Source organism: Phocoena sinus, chromosome 17, assembly GCF_008692025.1.
Source record: "Phocoena sinus isolate mPhoSin1 chromosome 17, mPhoSin1.pri, whole genome shotgun sequence".
NCBI lineage: Eukaryota > Metazoa > Chordata > Mammalia > Artiodactyla > Phocoenidae > Phocoena > Phocoena sinus.
In genome coordinates, this window is record NC_045779.1 from 12,812,126 (window position 1) to 12,826,493 (window position 14,368).

General features: G+C 34.6%; 1 protein-coding gene across 2 annotated transcripts in view; it reads right to left on the reverse strand.

Moving 5' to 3' along the window:
- ARFGEF1 (ADP ribosylation factor guanine nucleotide exchange factor 1) overlaps positions 1 to 14,368 on the reverse strand; it is a 140,394-nt gene that overhangs the window by 43,843 nt on the left and 82,183 nt on the right. For both annotated transcript variants that reach the window (XR_004346396.1, XM_032609498.1), the window contains exons 10-17: positions 12,677 to 12,911; positions 8,969 to 9,068; positions 8,716 to 8,855; positions 8,498 to 8,606; positions 7,652 to 7,853; positions 3,426 to 3,537; positions 2,881 to 3,086; positions 2,522 to 2,606 (exon numbers count right to left, since the gene is read on the reverse strand). Coding sequence is in view for 1 of the 2 variants with exons in the window: in XM_032609498.1 (XP_032465389.1) it covers positions 2,522 to 2,606; positions 2,881 to 3,086; positions 3,426 to 3,537; positions 7,652 to 7,853; positions 8,498 to 8,606; positions 8,716 to 8,855; positions 8,969 to 9,068; positions 12,677 to 12,911 (1,189 nt within the window). In the remaining variant the exon portion in view is untranslated. The remainder of the gene's footprint in view (positions 1 to 2,521; positions 2,607 to 2,880; positions 3,087 to 3,425; positions 3,538 to 7,651; positions 7,854 to 8,497; positions 8,607 to 8,715; positions 8,856 to 8,968; positions 9,069 to 12,676; positions 12,912 to 14,368) is intronic.

Here is a 14,368-nt window from a genome sequence, read left to right on the forward strand (position 1 = left end):
TGATTTAAAAACTGATTTTATGTAACAGCGGATGCAAGAATAACAAGAGCTGAAATTTATTTAAAATCAGATAGCAATCTCACTGACTCATCATGGCAACTGAATGTTAGGCGATCTGGGCAAAGTATCCTTGGAACATTTTGCCTTATTTAAGAGTATGCTGAACAGGAACATCCTACTGCACACCCTGATAAGTCTTTGGAGTACAAATCTGTAGTACATAAGATGGTAGCCCTGTCGCCAAACTTGGGAACTAGCACAAACAAAGTGTTTATGCTTTATATCCCTGAAAACCCAGACGGATAAAACCTGTAAGTCATATGATGTCTCTGAAGATACATTTACTTAATTAAATATATTCCTACCACTTTCCATGAAGAATTTAAGGCACCTCTAAAGATAAGTGTCCTGTAAATCTACAAGAAGGTACGTAGAATGACAATCAAGTAAGTCATCAGAAGTTTGCAAAACTAACTATAGAGAAACCAGAATGTCCAGAGGATATAACTGGGATACAAACATTTATTTAGTTCCGACTATTCTGCAAACAGATCTTTCCAGTACATCAGAAAGGGTGAGATGAGCACTTCTACAAAAAAGTAAAAATATTACCATAAAAGTTTCCAAATGTAATTTATTATTACTCAAGGGAAAAAAGCTCTAACATACTAAAACTTTGAAAACTTATCTTGAGTCGTGGCACTTAAAAAACATTAAAAGAAAGCCATTTCACCTGAAGTTCTGATGAATATTAAAAAAGCAATGACGCAGGGATACCTACATAAAAGACCACACAAGTGCTGCCAATAAGAGGCTAAAAGAAGATTAACATCACCGGAAATTTTGAACACGGTATAATGTTTTAGCATTGTGCCAATGAGAGACAAAGACAAGCCCTGGAAGAAAATCTGAAGTAGCAGCAAAGTATATTTATGGATCTGGGCTGGGAGGTAGGGGTAGGAGCTCCAAGCACGTTGGAGAAGAGACTACATTAATTGCAGATACACAAAATGAAAATACACTGCTCAAACAGAAGACTTCTGCCACAATGGGATTCTGGAAGTAGTGTAAAACATAATCCTACTTTTCTTCTCCTGCTTTATCTTTTATAGAACATTTTACTCTTGACTTTTACTCTCATGTGCTTAAATTAAGCTGTGCCTAATTAAGTTTTAGTACTTAAATCACTTAAAGCCAACTGTTACTACTGATGAAGATTAATAAAACAAAAAAATTAAACATGTTCTAAATGTATTTCAAAAATTAAAAAAAATTGTCTCACTCTGTATATAAATGGTAGTTAACTATAAATATTCTAGGTGAAAAAGGAACATAAATGACTTGTTAAATTAACCTATATTTTAACTCTGAAAACAACAAGGAATGAGGAGAATTAGTTTTAAGGAATTCCTTTAAAGTTACCCGTGTTCTTTGAAAATGACATCATTTGTTATAGTTCATATAGCCCTGCATCATGAATCATATAGGGTCCTAATTACAGGTTCAATTTTCTAACAGTCCACTTAGCTTCACAGGAACTCACAAGCTGCTTAAAACTTTATAATTTTTAAACTCATAAGCTGTTTTAAACCTTATAGTTTTTCCAATACATCTCAGATTAGTAATAAGTATATAGTTTATTTCTCATCATAAGAGTAATACATATCATTAGAAGCCTATCCCTAAGAAGTATTAAGAAATTCTTGCAAATAGGTTTATTTATAAAGATAATTTTCCTCAAGTTTTTGGAAACTACGCATAAAATACCTAAAACTTTAAAAATAATGTTTTTGTTATTGAATATCAGAAATCCAGTGACAGCTCCTTAATATTTAAAGTAAAGGAATTACAATTTACTGAAGCAAATGAAATTTAAACACTTCCTGGATGTCTGGTATTTTAAAATTATGGTTAATTTTTAGGTGTAATGGTACTGTGGTTATGTTTAAATACAGTATTTCTCTTTCAGATATATATACTGAAATAAATACAGATGAAATGATATGATACATGAGATTTGCTCCAAAATGACCTGGGGGAGAAAAGGGATATAAATAGAACAAGACTGGCCATAAGTTGGGAACCGTGGAAGATGGGTGATAAGCACATGAAGGACCCACTATACTAAATCCTCTGTTATTTAAGTTTGAAATGTTTATATGATGTTTATATAAACATCATATATGATGTTTTTATATGGTTTATATGATGTTTTTCCATGTTGTAATAAACACAGGCAGAAGAGCTATAAGCACATTCTTAGATTAAAATTTATCTGAAGTTTTATACAGCTGTCAATCATGAGAAAGACAAATACAGATTTTAAGGATATCTAAAAGTCTAATTAGAATTACTACCAGAAACTGCATTTGTAAAATGTACACTACACCAAATTAGTACCCCAATTTGGTGACTGGTTTAACTAAATTAAGATTAAAATTTCAACTATTACTTACTGAATTCAGAACAATTTATTTAATCTGTACTATTTATTGTAAAACTGGCTTGGAAGAAGACATACCTGTGGGCTGTGAAGGTCTGTGGTGAGCATGATAATTGAATACGCCAGAACATACGCAGTATCTGCACTAGCAAAGAGGGTTTGTCTGCAAAAGTAAATGCTTCGTGTTATAAACTTTTACTGTTTACAGTTAGCATTTAAATAACTCACCTCAAACCCCATGTCACTTTTAGTTTTCTCTTTCAGGATTTATGTTCTATCTCATATTATAATTTTTTATGGAATTGTCTCATCACTTCCAGATCGTGTATAATCTAAGTTTCCTGGGGCAGGGGATTATGAATCACCCGATGCTCCCCAGAAGAGGGTCTTGGACATAGTCAGCAACCAATAAGTACTTGAATCTGAATCCTGCTTACCCTTGGTTGCATTCTAAGTATCTTGCAGCAAACTTTTCCATCAATCGATCAATTTTCTGAGCTTCCCCTGGAAGACGGAATCCTTCCAGAAACATACGAAGGGCTGAAACAAAATCCTTTCCTGAAAAGTCGTGTTGGTCCACATATGCATACATGACTTCTTTGTTAAATTTATCATTATCTCCCAGGAATTCACCTACTTGAGTCTAAAGAACAAAAGACAGAAATTGATATCCTAATAGACTTACATTTCCTACACAGCCAATTTTTTAAAAAGGAGAAAAAATCCATAAGATCCACAGGTTTTAACCACAGGGTTAATTAACTATTTCAAAAGTGAAGTTAAAAGTTAAACATACTAAATGTGTTTATTTAAAAAAAAATCAAGATATTCTTTTGAGCATAGAGAATAAAAAAGCAAAATTAAGAATAGCTAGCTTATTTTTACATAGGAGGGCATCTTAAAGGGGCAATAATATTATAATTATTAACTTAAAAAAGAATTTTACAGAAAAAGTTAGAACGAAATAACATGGTGTTCTTACAGAGTCTAATCTTTCCTCCTGATGTAAGAACTGGGCAATATCTTCAGGTGTAGTGCCAAGCATCCCTTGTTCTTGGAGGTACTGTATTCCTCTCTTTGGTTTCTTGGTAAATCTAGATGATGTTAAAGTTAAAAGGAACATTAGAAATAGAAAACCATTTGTATTCCCTGAAAAGATCTAAAACTACAGTGAATTAACTTTGCAGCACTTAGAAAACAGAAGTGTACTTAAAATAATCAATGCATTATTATTGTACAAAATGTACAAAAAATAATATACTATGCAAAGTTTTCTTTGAAAAGGATCTCAAATGGAAGGCAACCGTTATCACTGATATGGATCATTTCACAAAGTATGTGAGATAATGCCATGTAGTAGATGAACTCTGAGTAAGAATATGGATACTAAATATCTCATCCTTTTAATATATATATTCTCCTTAGTGCTCAAGTAATCCTGGCTCATTCTCCTTATATCCATTGATTATTTCTAAGTTTCCTGCTTTTAAAATACAGAACTTGAATTTTGGTGACTGTTTTAACCACAACCTGATGGCATCATTTCCTTTATAAAAAAAATATTTATATATCCAGTGTTTTCAAAATAAAGTCCACACTGATTGGACTGACACACAAAACCTTTCTCAATATGGCTCATTTCTTGAACGTATTTACAAAACAGAAACGGACTCACAGACTTAGAGAATGAACTTATGGTTACCCTGGGGCGGGGAAGGGTGGAGGGAAGGGATGGTTAGGGAGTTTGGGATCTACATGTACACACTGCTATATTTAAAAAGGATAACCAACAAGGACCTACTGTATAGCACAGGGAGCTCTGTCCAATGTTATGTGGCAGCCTGGATGGGAGGGGAGTCTGGGGGGAATGGATACATGTACATGCATGTCTGAGTCGCTCTGCTGTGCACCTGAAATTATCACAACACTGTTAACTGGCTACATTCCACTATAAAATAAAAAGTTAAAATAAAAAAATATGTAGCTCATTTCTCTCTCATTTACTCCCACATATCCCTTTCCCATTCCCTAAACATAAAGGATTTGCAGCATCTATTTCCTCTATGTGCCCTTTGCCTGTTTCACTCACTGGGGAACTCTCCTCCATGCTTGAAGATCCAATTCAAATGTCACCTCTTTCTTTCCAAATCATTTACTTTCTACTTTTATTGTTCCAATAATTAGTTTGGTACCTCATCACCGTCACCTGGGTATTGCAGGCGTTCTTAACTGGTCTCCCTGTCTCTTGTTTTGCTCACATTACAATCCATCCTTCAGGCTGCTGGCAAAGTCATCTTTCCAAAACAGAATCTAATGCTGCTGTTACTCTGCTTAAAATCCTTCAACAGTATGCCAATGCCAAGAACAAGACAAAACCTCCTTTACACAGAGAATGAGGCCCCTGTAATCCGGATCCAACTCGATGCTCTCATCTCACCTCCTACTTCTACCCGTCCACCCCCGCCCCTGCCACGCTGAATAGTAATAGTCCTCAAATGTTCTCCTTTTCCTCTGTGCTGCTGCACATGCCATTCTCTTTGTCTGAAATATCCTTCCCTGCTCTGTCCTCCTAATGATTCCCCTGTCAAGTCCTAATCAAACCGCTGCCACGTACATAAATTAAAGTCAAGCATTTTTCCCTGAGATAAACACAATCTCTGCTCTCTAGAAGCTCTCACTCTAATGGAAGAAAAATTTTTAAATTATAACAGTAAAATTATTTTAAAATTTTTATAAATTAAAAAAATATATAATAGTAAAAATGCAACAAATAATGTATCCACAAAGTGAGAAGACAGCACAGCAGAGGAAATGTCTAATTAACAGAGATGATCATGATCTACTTCCTGGGAAGGTGACTGTGGAACTGAGCTTTTAAGAATGATTACATCTTTTATAAACAGTCAGGAAAAACATCCCAGACAGACAGGAAGAGGTCATACGAATACACGAGGGCATAAAGCAGCATCATATTATAATAAGTAGTTCTGCATCGTTGGAAAAATGAGGTGAAATAAAGAAGCGGCAGATGATATAGCTTAGAGTCCAGCAGATTTAAATCATGATGGGTATTATATGCTATTACAAGAAGCCGTGGCTTTATTCTCTAAGAGGAAGAGAGGGGAGAAACAGAACTAGACTTTCATTTAAGAAAGATTACTCCAGCTAAGTGTAAGAAAAGACTAGAGAATAAATAAGACCAAAGAAAGGCAAGCCAATTAAAAGAGTATACTAGTCAAGGCACCAAATGGTGACAGTTTGACTTGAGTGAACAACTGGGAGGCAAAGAGAATAAACTGCAGAGATATTCAGGAAGTAGGATCAGCTGGATTTCTAATGAGGAAATCTAAGGTAATTCCCGGGATTCTGGCTCATAAACTTAGTAGCGTGCTGGGGTTACTAGCCTGAATGAGAAATACAGAAACAATAGGGTTTTCTGTTTGTCTTTTGTTTTGGGTTGTACTGGGGAGTTGATTATGGAGACTGATAAATTTGGTTGTGGACATGCTGAGTGTGAGAAGCTATGCAGTGCCCAGGGGAGATGTCCAACAGGCAATTATGGATGAGTCTGGAGTTCACTGGAGTTTTTATGTTAAAAATAACACTTGGGAACTGTGAGATGTTACCATATAGTAGCTGAAGTCATGAGAAAGAACATGATCATCTAGAAACTACAAAGAAAAAGGCTGAGGGACAGACCCTGGAGATGTTGAGATGTAAGCCCAGGACAAAGAGCCCATAACAAGACTGAGATGGCATGGTCAGAAGGTAGGGGAGAAGGACAGAATGGTGTCATGAAATGAACAGTCGCGAAGAGTATCCTGGGAGCACAGCATTCTCATGGAAGTGTGAAGCAGAAAGCAAGCCGCGTGGCACTGGAGAATCTCGAGTGGCACTCCAGAGGAACAGTGGAGGCAGGGGGACGTCTGCTCTGGGGCCCTGGGAGGACTCCCTCTCACTCCTAAGTACTTCGAATTGAGCGGTCCTACCTCGGCAGCACTCTGTACAACACTCCATTATGGACTTCACACAGTACCATTAAAAAATATATTTTGCCCATACTTAGACTGTAATCTTGAATATAAGGACCAGTACCTTCATGGTTCTTGGCACACAGTCCCAAATACCAAACATGTGTTTGCTGAGTGACCAGCAGAATTTCAAAATGAACACCTGTTTGCACATACGAGACGCTGAGACCCCCAAAACAAGGGCTGTTTCACTCATCAGGTTTCCCCAGCACTTTGCATAATGTCTGGAACAGATGGAATTTTGATAAATACTGACTGAACAGCTAGAATAAATGAAGTATTGATGGCTATTTCCTGAGGCTATTTTTGAGATTTTATAATTTTATGACAGTGAATATGTGTACATTTTATCAACTTTTTTTCTTTTACATTATCAGTGAAAAAGGGCACCAACAACCACTGCTTAAGACTCAGGAAGAAATGCTTTACAGCAGAATTAGCAAGTCAAGTAAACATAGAAGAGAATTTTTTTTAACAGTTTAGATTCATGGTTCTAGATTCATGGAGAAAGGCCAGCAAGTTCAGTTTTCCTCACAGCATCTCTTTGAAAGAAGAGAGGGGCAGTAAGAGGAAGGAAAGCAGCAGTGTGACTCAGGAGACAGTCCAGGAGCAGGATGACAGCACACAACTTACTAGGAAATGATTTCAGGAGATCAGGGTCTGGTAGAGAACCCAAGTTTGAGAAGGAGGTTATCACCTTATTGACATATAAAAATGCAATCAGTAATGATAAATCAGTAACAAGAGCAGCACATCTGTAACTGAAGTGGAGAGAATATAAACCCTATAAAGGAGCAACACTCACAGGAGAAGTTCCAAACTTTAAATGTGAGTTATCATCTGCTTAGGGAATATAATGCAAGATTTTATAACTGAGTTAAACAAACAGTGCAAAACTGCACAGATGATGTTTGTCAACAACACATAAAATATAGTGCAAAATTAATGTACATTACAAGGGTCTGTTTGGGCCAGACTGCAATGAACAAGGGGAGCTGACTAAGGAGTCACTAGAAGTCTTGGATCCAGGAGAGCTGTACTCCATTTTATTCTCTGAAGGGTGTTAATAAGAAGGGACTAAAAATAATCCAAAAATGTAAAGAAACCCAGGATAAAGGTGGCACAGTACTGGCAGAGGGATATTCAATAACATTTCTCCGTAAAATCGGACACTCACAAATCTATCCCCTGTTCTATTATTTCCTTTTGCTGCTTTAGGACTTCAAATTGCTCTGGATTGTCAGTGCCAGACATCTGTGTGCTGTAGCTGCCTATTCCTGATGATGATGTTGACTCCAGGGAATTTAAACTTCCGTATCTGTTTATTGTCTCAGGGTGTTTTATTTCATTTGTCTCTTGCTCTGAGGGTTTTTCCTGACCTGTAAGTAGAAAAACTGATTCAGTAAATTATTCTGTCAAAGGAAAAAAATTTCTCAAGGCAAGCTAGTTCAATGTTGCTTAGATAGCTATTTAATACAAATAACGTATTAGGTGCCATAACAGATAATATATACTTTGATATTAAAACACACTGCAATTAGTACAGGTACAACCTGCATCACTAGGAGTTCTTTTTGCAAATACAGTGCTGAGTATCCACTGGGTTTCTGCTCTCAGCTCATGTCTCACAAGGAACAGTTTTCCCTCAAAGGACTGAGATAACACCAGGATAGCCTTGCAGCTGTGAGTTTTTCTCTGAGTAAGGGTAAACGCCAAACATAAATGAACAATTCAATCTTCTTAAAACATTTTTGGCTTTTATATGTTTCTTCTATAACTATCCTTTAACAAAGTTGCATAAACATGATTCACTTTAATATGATATTCAAAATACTTTTAGGAAGATTTAGAAAGAAAAAAGTTTTAATAACTAAGCTGGGAAATTCATAATTTTAAGTTCGTTATTTAACTCAGAACGCTTCTTTACCAGCTAAATGAATAAAGATGTCAGGAAACTGGCTTAATGGCTTCTGCAACTATCCTCCAAAGCATCATTTAGAATTCTACTCAAATGTCATCTTACCAAGAGTGGTCTGAGAGTTGGGATTCACATACTGATCCTTACTCCATTCAACCATACACTTCAAAATTGACACTAAGCATTCTAAACCTTTTTTCCTCAGGCTCAGTTCCTACAAAATAATTCATAAAGAGAATAAAAACAAACAAAAATCTTTTAAGGAAAATACACAGCTCTTCCTTGGCAAAGTTCAAATTTCAAAATGTTTTTAAAGTTCTTACCTGAACATTACTCATACCGAGTTCTTGACTGCCTCGTCCTTGAGCAATTTTTGATAGATCATTTACTAGTCTTTCAAATATGTTTGCTGCATTTAAGTCACAATCATAGTTTACGTAAATATCCACCACACTCTGAGCATCTGTAACAGTACAATATGTTAATTTTAACAAAAGGCATCTAGTATATGAATATATTTGGCCTTTTAAATATCTCAATAAGGAAGAGATGATAAAGAAGGATAATTTCAAGTACCTGCACAAATCCTTGTCAACGTCTGAATGACCATCCATTTGTGGTCAAATGAGCTGGTAGAAGTCTCCAAAATGTATAGGAAAATTTCTTTAAAGAACACCTGTGATTAGGGAAAAACCTCCATTTAAAGTATTGTTTATAATTCATATATGTGATCACTTTTTAAATATCCCAAAGCTGCAGAGCAAAGATCAGGACCCAGCGTCCTGGAGTTCCACTCCTTTTGAGTTCCATTTCTGAGACATCAGGACTTAACTTGGGTTGGTCACTTACACTGGCCCTTGCAGTAAAGAGCTGTACTTCATATCACTGTATTTTGTTATCACACAGCCACTACAAAAGAAATCTGCAAAAATTTGGAGTTCTTCTGGGAGATTATTTCTTAAAACATATTTACAAAACTAATAAAACTCCTATTTCATTTTTAATCCCCCACAGAACATAAACTATATTCTGCTCATCAGTTATATTTTTCAGACATTATAGTACTGGGCAAGCCTAAGTGTTCCTAGATTTTAAAGTAACTGACGTTGTCATCTACATAATAGAAAGGATCTAACTCCCATATACTGTTATATTTTAATAATTACTCACACAAGTGGGAATCTCTTTTGTCTGAAAACTACAAACTATTTCTCACTATTCTTTACACCAAATAATGCCAAGCACAAAGGATTTAGTCAACCTTATTTAAAAAATTTCTATTTAAGAGCTAAGAATTTTCAGATTCGTATTTATTCTGGAAAAATGACTACAACTCAACAGGGGATGAATGAAAAAGAAAACCTAGAACAACATATTAACATTTATGGAACATATGTATTATGAATACAAAAATTCATATTTGTAATTTTAGACTACTAACATCTTATCCCCCCCAAAAGGACAAAATACCCTTGTGATGTGCTTTTCTTTCACAGAATTCAACACATTTCTATTACTCGCCTAATGTCAGCATTTCCTGTAAGACTGTAAGCTCTAAGAGGGTAGAGACAAGGTCCCTCTTACTAAGCATTGTGTCTACACTGCATGGGAAATATAGTAGGCATCCAATACATATTTACGGCCACAATTCTCAAACACTGCACCAAGTCACCCCAGAATGCTGCAGCAAACTCAAGAGGGATGCCATGAGAATTTCTGAGGGAAAATTCAGAGAGAAATACATCTGCTGGATACCTCAAAAAACTTCACAGTTTCAACATCAATTAGATCACACGACATTCCTTTCAATGACATCGTTATTTTTGCAAACCTGGGGTTCAGTGGTTGCTAAGATAAGAAGCAGGTACTGCATGAAAATCAATGAAGGAAATGAGGGTGGTAATGTCCAATTTGATTTCAAAATCTGAGAAGTTTGCAGTGTCCTATAGGCTCATACATTCCAGTAGTCAGTAACTGTTGACTATTTATAAATGAAATAAAAACATTTTTTCTTTCAATTTATGTGTGCTTCACACCCCCCCACCCACCCCCCGCCCCCCAATGCAGACTTCATTGTTACGAAAAATACTTGTTAAGCTGTTTGGACCTAACTGCTTAATAAATGGAACTGTTAGGTATTTCTTCTGGAGTAAAGTACACCATGAAAAGATTAAAAACTCTAATGGTGCCATGGATCAAGAGACTTTGAAGCTCTCTGATTTATGGGATAAATTTAAAAAAACACAGATTTGGAGAAAGAGGGGGGAAAAAAACCTTTAGCTACTGTCTACAGGTTATCAAACTGCACTAATATGCAAAAGCCTATTATAGTAATTCACGACACCATGCCTATCAACAGGTGCTCTAAGAAAAACCAAAATTCTAAAGAGTTATAGAGCACCTATCATGTAATACATGTAAAATAACAGTTCTATCATAAGCACTTTGTCTTCACATAATTTCTCTTGAAAAAGTGTGTATACACTGTATTTTCTGAAATATATAAGTTAATACCCAAGGAAAAACTGCGTTATAAAAACTCTAAGATTCATTCTCATAAGATGAATCTTCACATAACAACAATCTCAATTTTGTGTTGCAAATTTAGGTTTTCATATGTTGGGTTACCTCCAAGTGGAACACAGCTCATCTTGCATTTGAATATGTTCAGTACTTTCAAAAGCATATCTATATTTACCTTGTTTTATCCTCATAATCTCCCCATAAGGGACAATGGAGGTTGAGATAAACCTGATCTCTTTTAAAAAAACAGAATATTACTACAACAATGTTAATGAGAATCTACCATCTATGGACAGGAAATTTCTTAGAAGTATTTCCCTTTAAATTCATGCTTACAAAATGTTTGTATATCAAATTTACTTTACAGAAATAGTAATCACAACTTAATGATTTTTATGATATCTGGTTCCATAAGGATTTATACTTCACACAGTCATCTAAATAGTACTTAAAGAAGGAGAGTCTCAGAGAAGTAATTGAATGCACAAAGTCTTCCAAAATTCTCTAATGTCAATTTAAATGTCTCATCATCGAATGAAACACTTCTGGCTTGTTACAGAAGCAAAAGTTCCACAAGTTTTTATTTTAAAGTCTCTTTTATTTGTAGTTCCTGAAGATAATGAGAAAAAACTATCTAAAAATAGTAACTTCCTAGTTTTGCCTTGCATTATTTTAACACACATATGGCAAACTTCTAAAACTTGACAACATATATGCACCAGAAATTGTTTCCTGTCCAAAAATATGACCCAAATTTTAAAAATTTTCACTTAAAATACCAAGACCTTATTCTGTCTCATTCCCATAACAATGTTCCACATGAATTTTAATAGATACTGTAGAACCTTTATAATAAAGCATAATATCAAAACTCTGGGAAAATAATGATTTATCCTTCCTGTGAGCTAATGAATTCTTAGTATTGAGTTAGGATTAAATATAAAAATTAAAACATAACCTGCACATCATATCAAACATAATATAAAGGCAAAAGTTGACTAGCATAAAAGTATTTCTAAAATATACCATGTCCCAACCAAAACAATATTTTAACAAAGGACAAGCTGGAAAAAAAAATCCATTCAATCAGTAAAACAAAGTACTGTTTTTAAATACTGAATTATTTGAAGGTAAAAACAAAAGACCAAGAAACGGTACACTTGCACAATACATGCGTACATGGTTAGGAGATTCCCTAATTTCATTTTGCTAAGGCTCTGGAAATATTTTAGAATGACATAACTGTTATTCTAGTTCTAAAGATGTTGAGAGAAAACTTTAGGAATATAATAATAACAGATATATTGGGAAAAAAATATAAAAGTTAAAATTTCAAATGTCCTAAAATATAACTCCTAAAATATAATTCTTCTTGATCACCTCTTTAAAGTACCAAAAACTTAAATGGCTTAAAACCATACAGACAAAGTATTTATTTAGAGCTTTCTTTTAAGATAACCAAGTTCACTATTACGTATCATATACACAATGGCAAAATTATTGTGAGGACCAAATTAATTGAAGACAATTAAAATCATTCATGGAACTACTTATTATACATTCCTTGAAGGCAGGAGCTTATATCTTAATTTGGTTTTGCATTCTTAGTGCTTACCTAGTGCTTAGTAGTACTTTGTAGGCACACGTTACATGATAATACACAAATATTATTTCACATGCTAAAAAACTTTCCAGTGTATTAAAACATGATTTAACATGAAAACAAATGAATAGCCAACAATGCTTAAATGCAAAACATACCTCAATCTGCATCTTCAGATGCGTCTTGAAGTTTGACAACAAAGTAAGAAATATGGAAAGGGAAAGCTCAAAAACCTCTGGAACAGAAGAAACTCCATTTTTTGAGAGTGCAACACACAGATACTGCTTAATAGCATTAATAAACATCTCATTTGTCCTGAAAATAGGTCCTGCATTCTGCAGAATGGATAGAAGTAACTGCAATGAAAGAATCTTGGATCGTAACTCATGAGACCTAAAATATAAAAAAGAAGGCACAGTATATGGACAAGTTTAGCATTATGGTAATAATAGGTTGTTCCAAAGATATTTCCTGTACCACATAATTTCACAAACCTTTACATGGAAAGAAACAGAAAATTCTGCAACATAAATAAGAAGGTACAGTACATAAATAAGCTTGGCCACTAATAATGGGTAGTTCCACTGATGTTCTCCTTCTACCACATAATTTCATGAACTTTTTAAATGGGAAAACAATCACTCACACATATTTAACATCAACCTACTGTTCCTTTGAACAAGAAAAAAAAATTTAAAGATTTATGCCTTGTTCCTTTCTTTCACAAGTATATTTCACTTTTTAGAAATCAACATGAACTTCTCAGATTAAGGGCCATATTTAGTACAAATAGTTTCCAATGTACTTTTTTCCTAGTTATGCTACTCAAAAACCCTAAACACTAATAAAAAGCAAATTAAAGCATTGCTTCGAGCTTACTTTTTCTGTAACCATCGAAAACTCTTTTTTTAAAAAATACATACAAAGAGGCTTTTAGAATACTTGTACCTCTTGGTAGCTTACCCATTTATTCTAAATACTTATTTTTATATAATGAAAGCTGAAAAACACATTTAAGCTTAAATTGAAAATGGTATTTCTCTGACCAATATACTGTGCCACATTTCTGATCACTATCTAGAAGTTTAATGATCAGATTTCACAAATACAATTTTTCTCCCATTGAAACAGGTTTTTTAAGCCCAAGAGACCAAGGAGATTGATCCCAGGCAACTTTTCAAATGCAGAACACATTTAAATGCTCTAGCCGTTAGTTCTTTTTTTAATTTATTCCAAACTGTACTTAGTCACATTTACACCACATAGTAAACTCAATTGCTCCTGATTTCTACCTTAAAAATTTTATGGTTTTAAGTGTCAAGTGATTCAAGGACCTAAAACTCTAACAAGGAATATTTAATTTTAGGTAAATAGGAATCACAAAAAATACTGCCATCTTTGAAATAAAACTGGAGCCAATAATACCATTAATACACAGTCATGTTTCCAAGATGCCTATGCCTCTGAATCTAAGAATACGTACGTGCAGCAAATGCAGTATTACAAAACAAACAAACAAACAAACCTTAGATAAATCAAGTTAGAAACAGTGGGAATAAGACTGTGAATAATAGCTATAGGAAAATATGGAGTGGGCCAGGTATTCCCCCTTCACGTTGAGGCCTTCCAAGGCTTATCCACTACTGCTACTTCCTTAGTCTACCTCACATTTATCACCCTTTTTGCTCAATTCCAATAGAAACTAAAACCCGCAGCTTATCATTCACCAACGCATGAGTTTTCTTGTAAGTATGTTTTATCTTTGTATCCACAGCATCCAACAAAATGCCTCGTTAGTATGTGCTCAAAATAATTAACGGATTTATTCATGCACTCATCTAAACATTAAG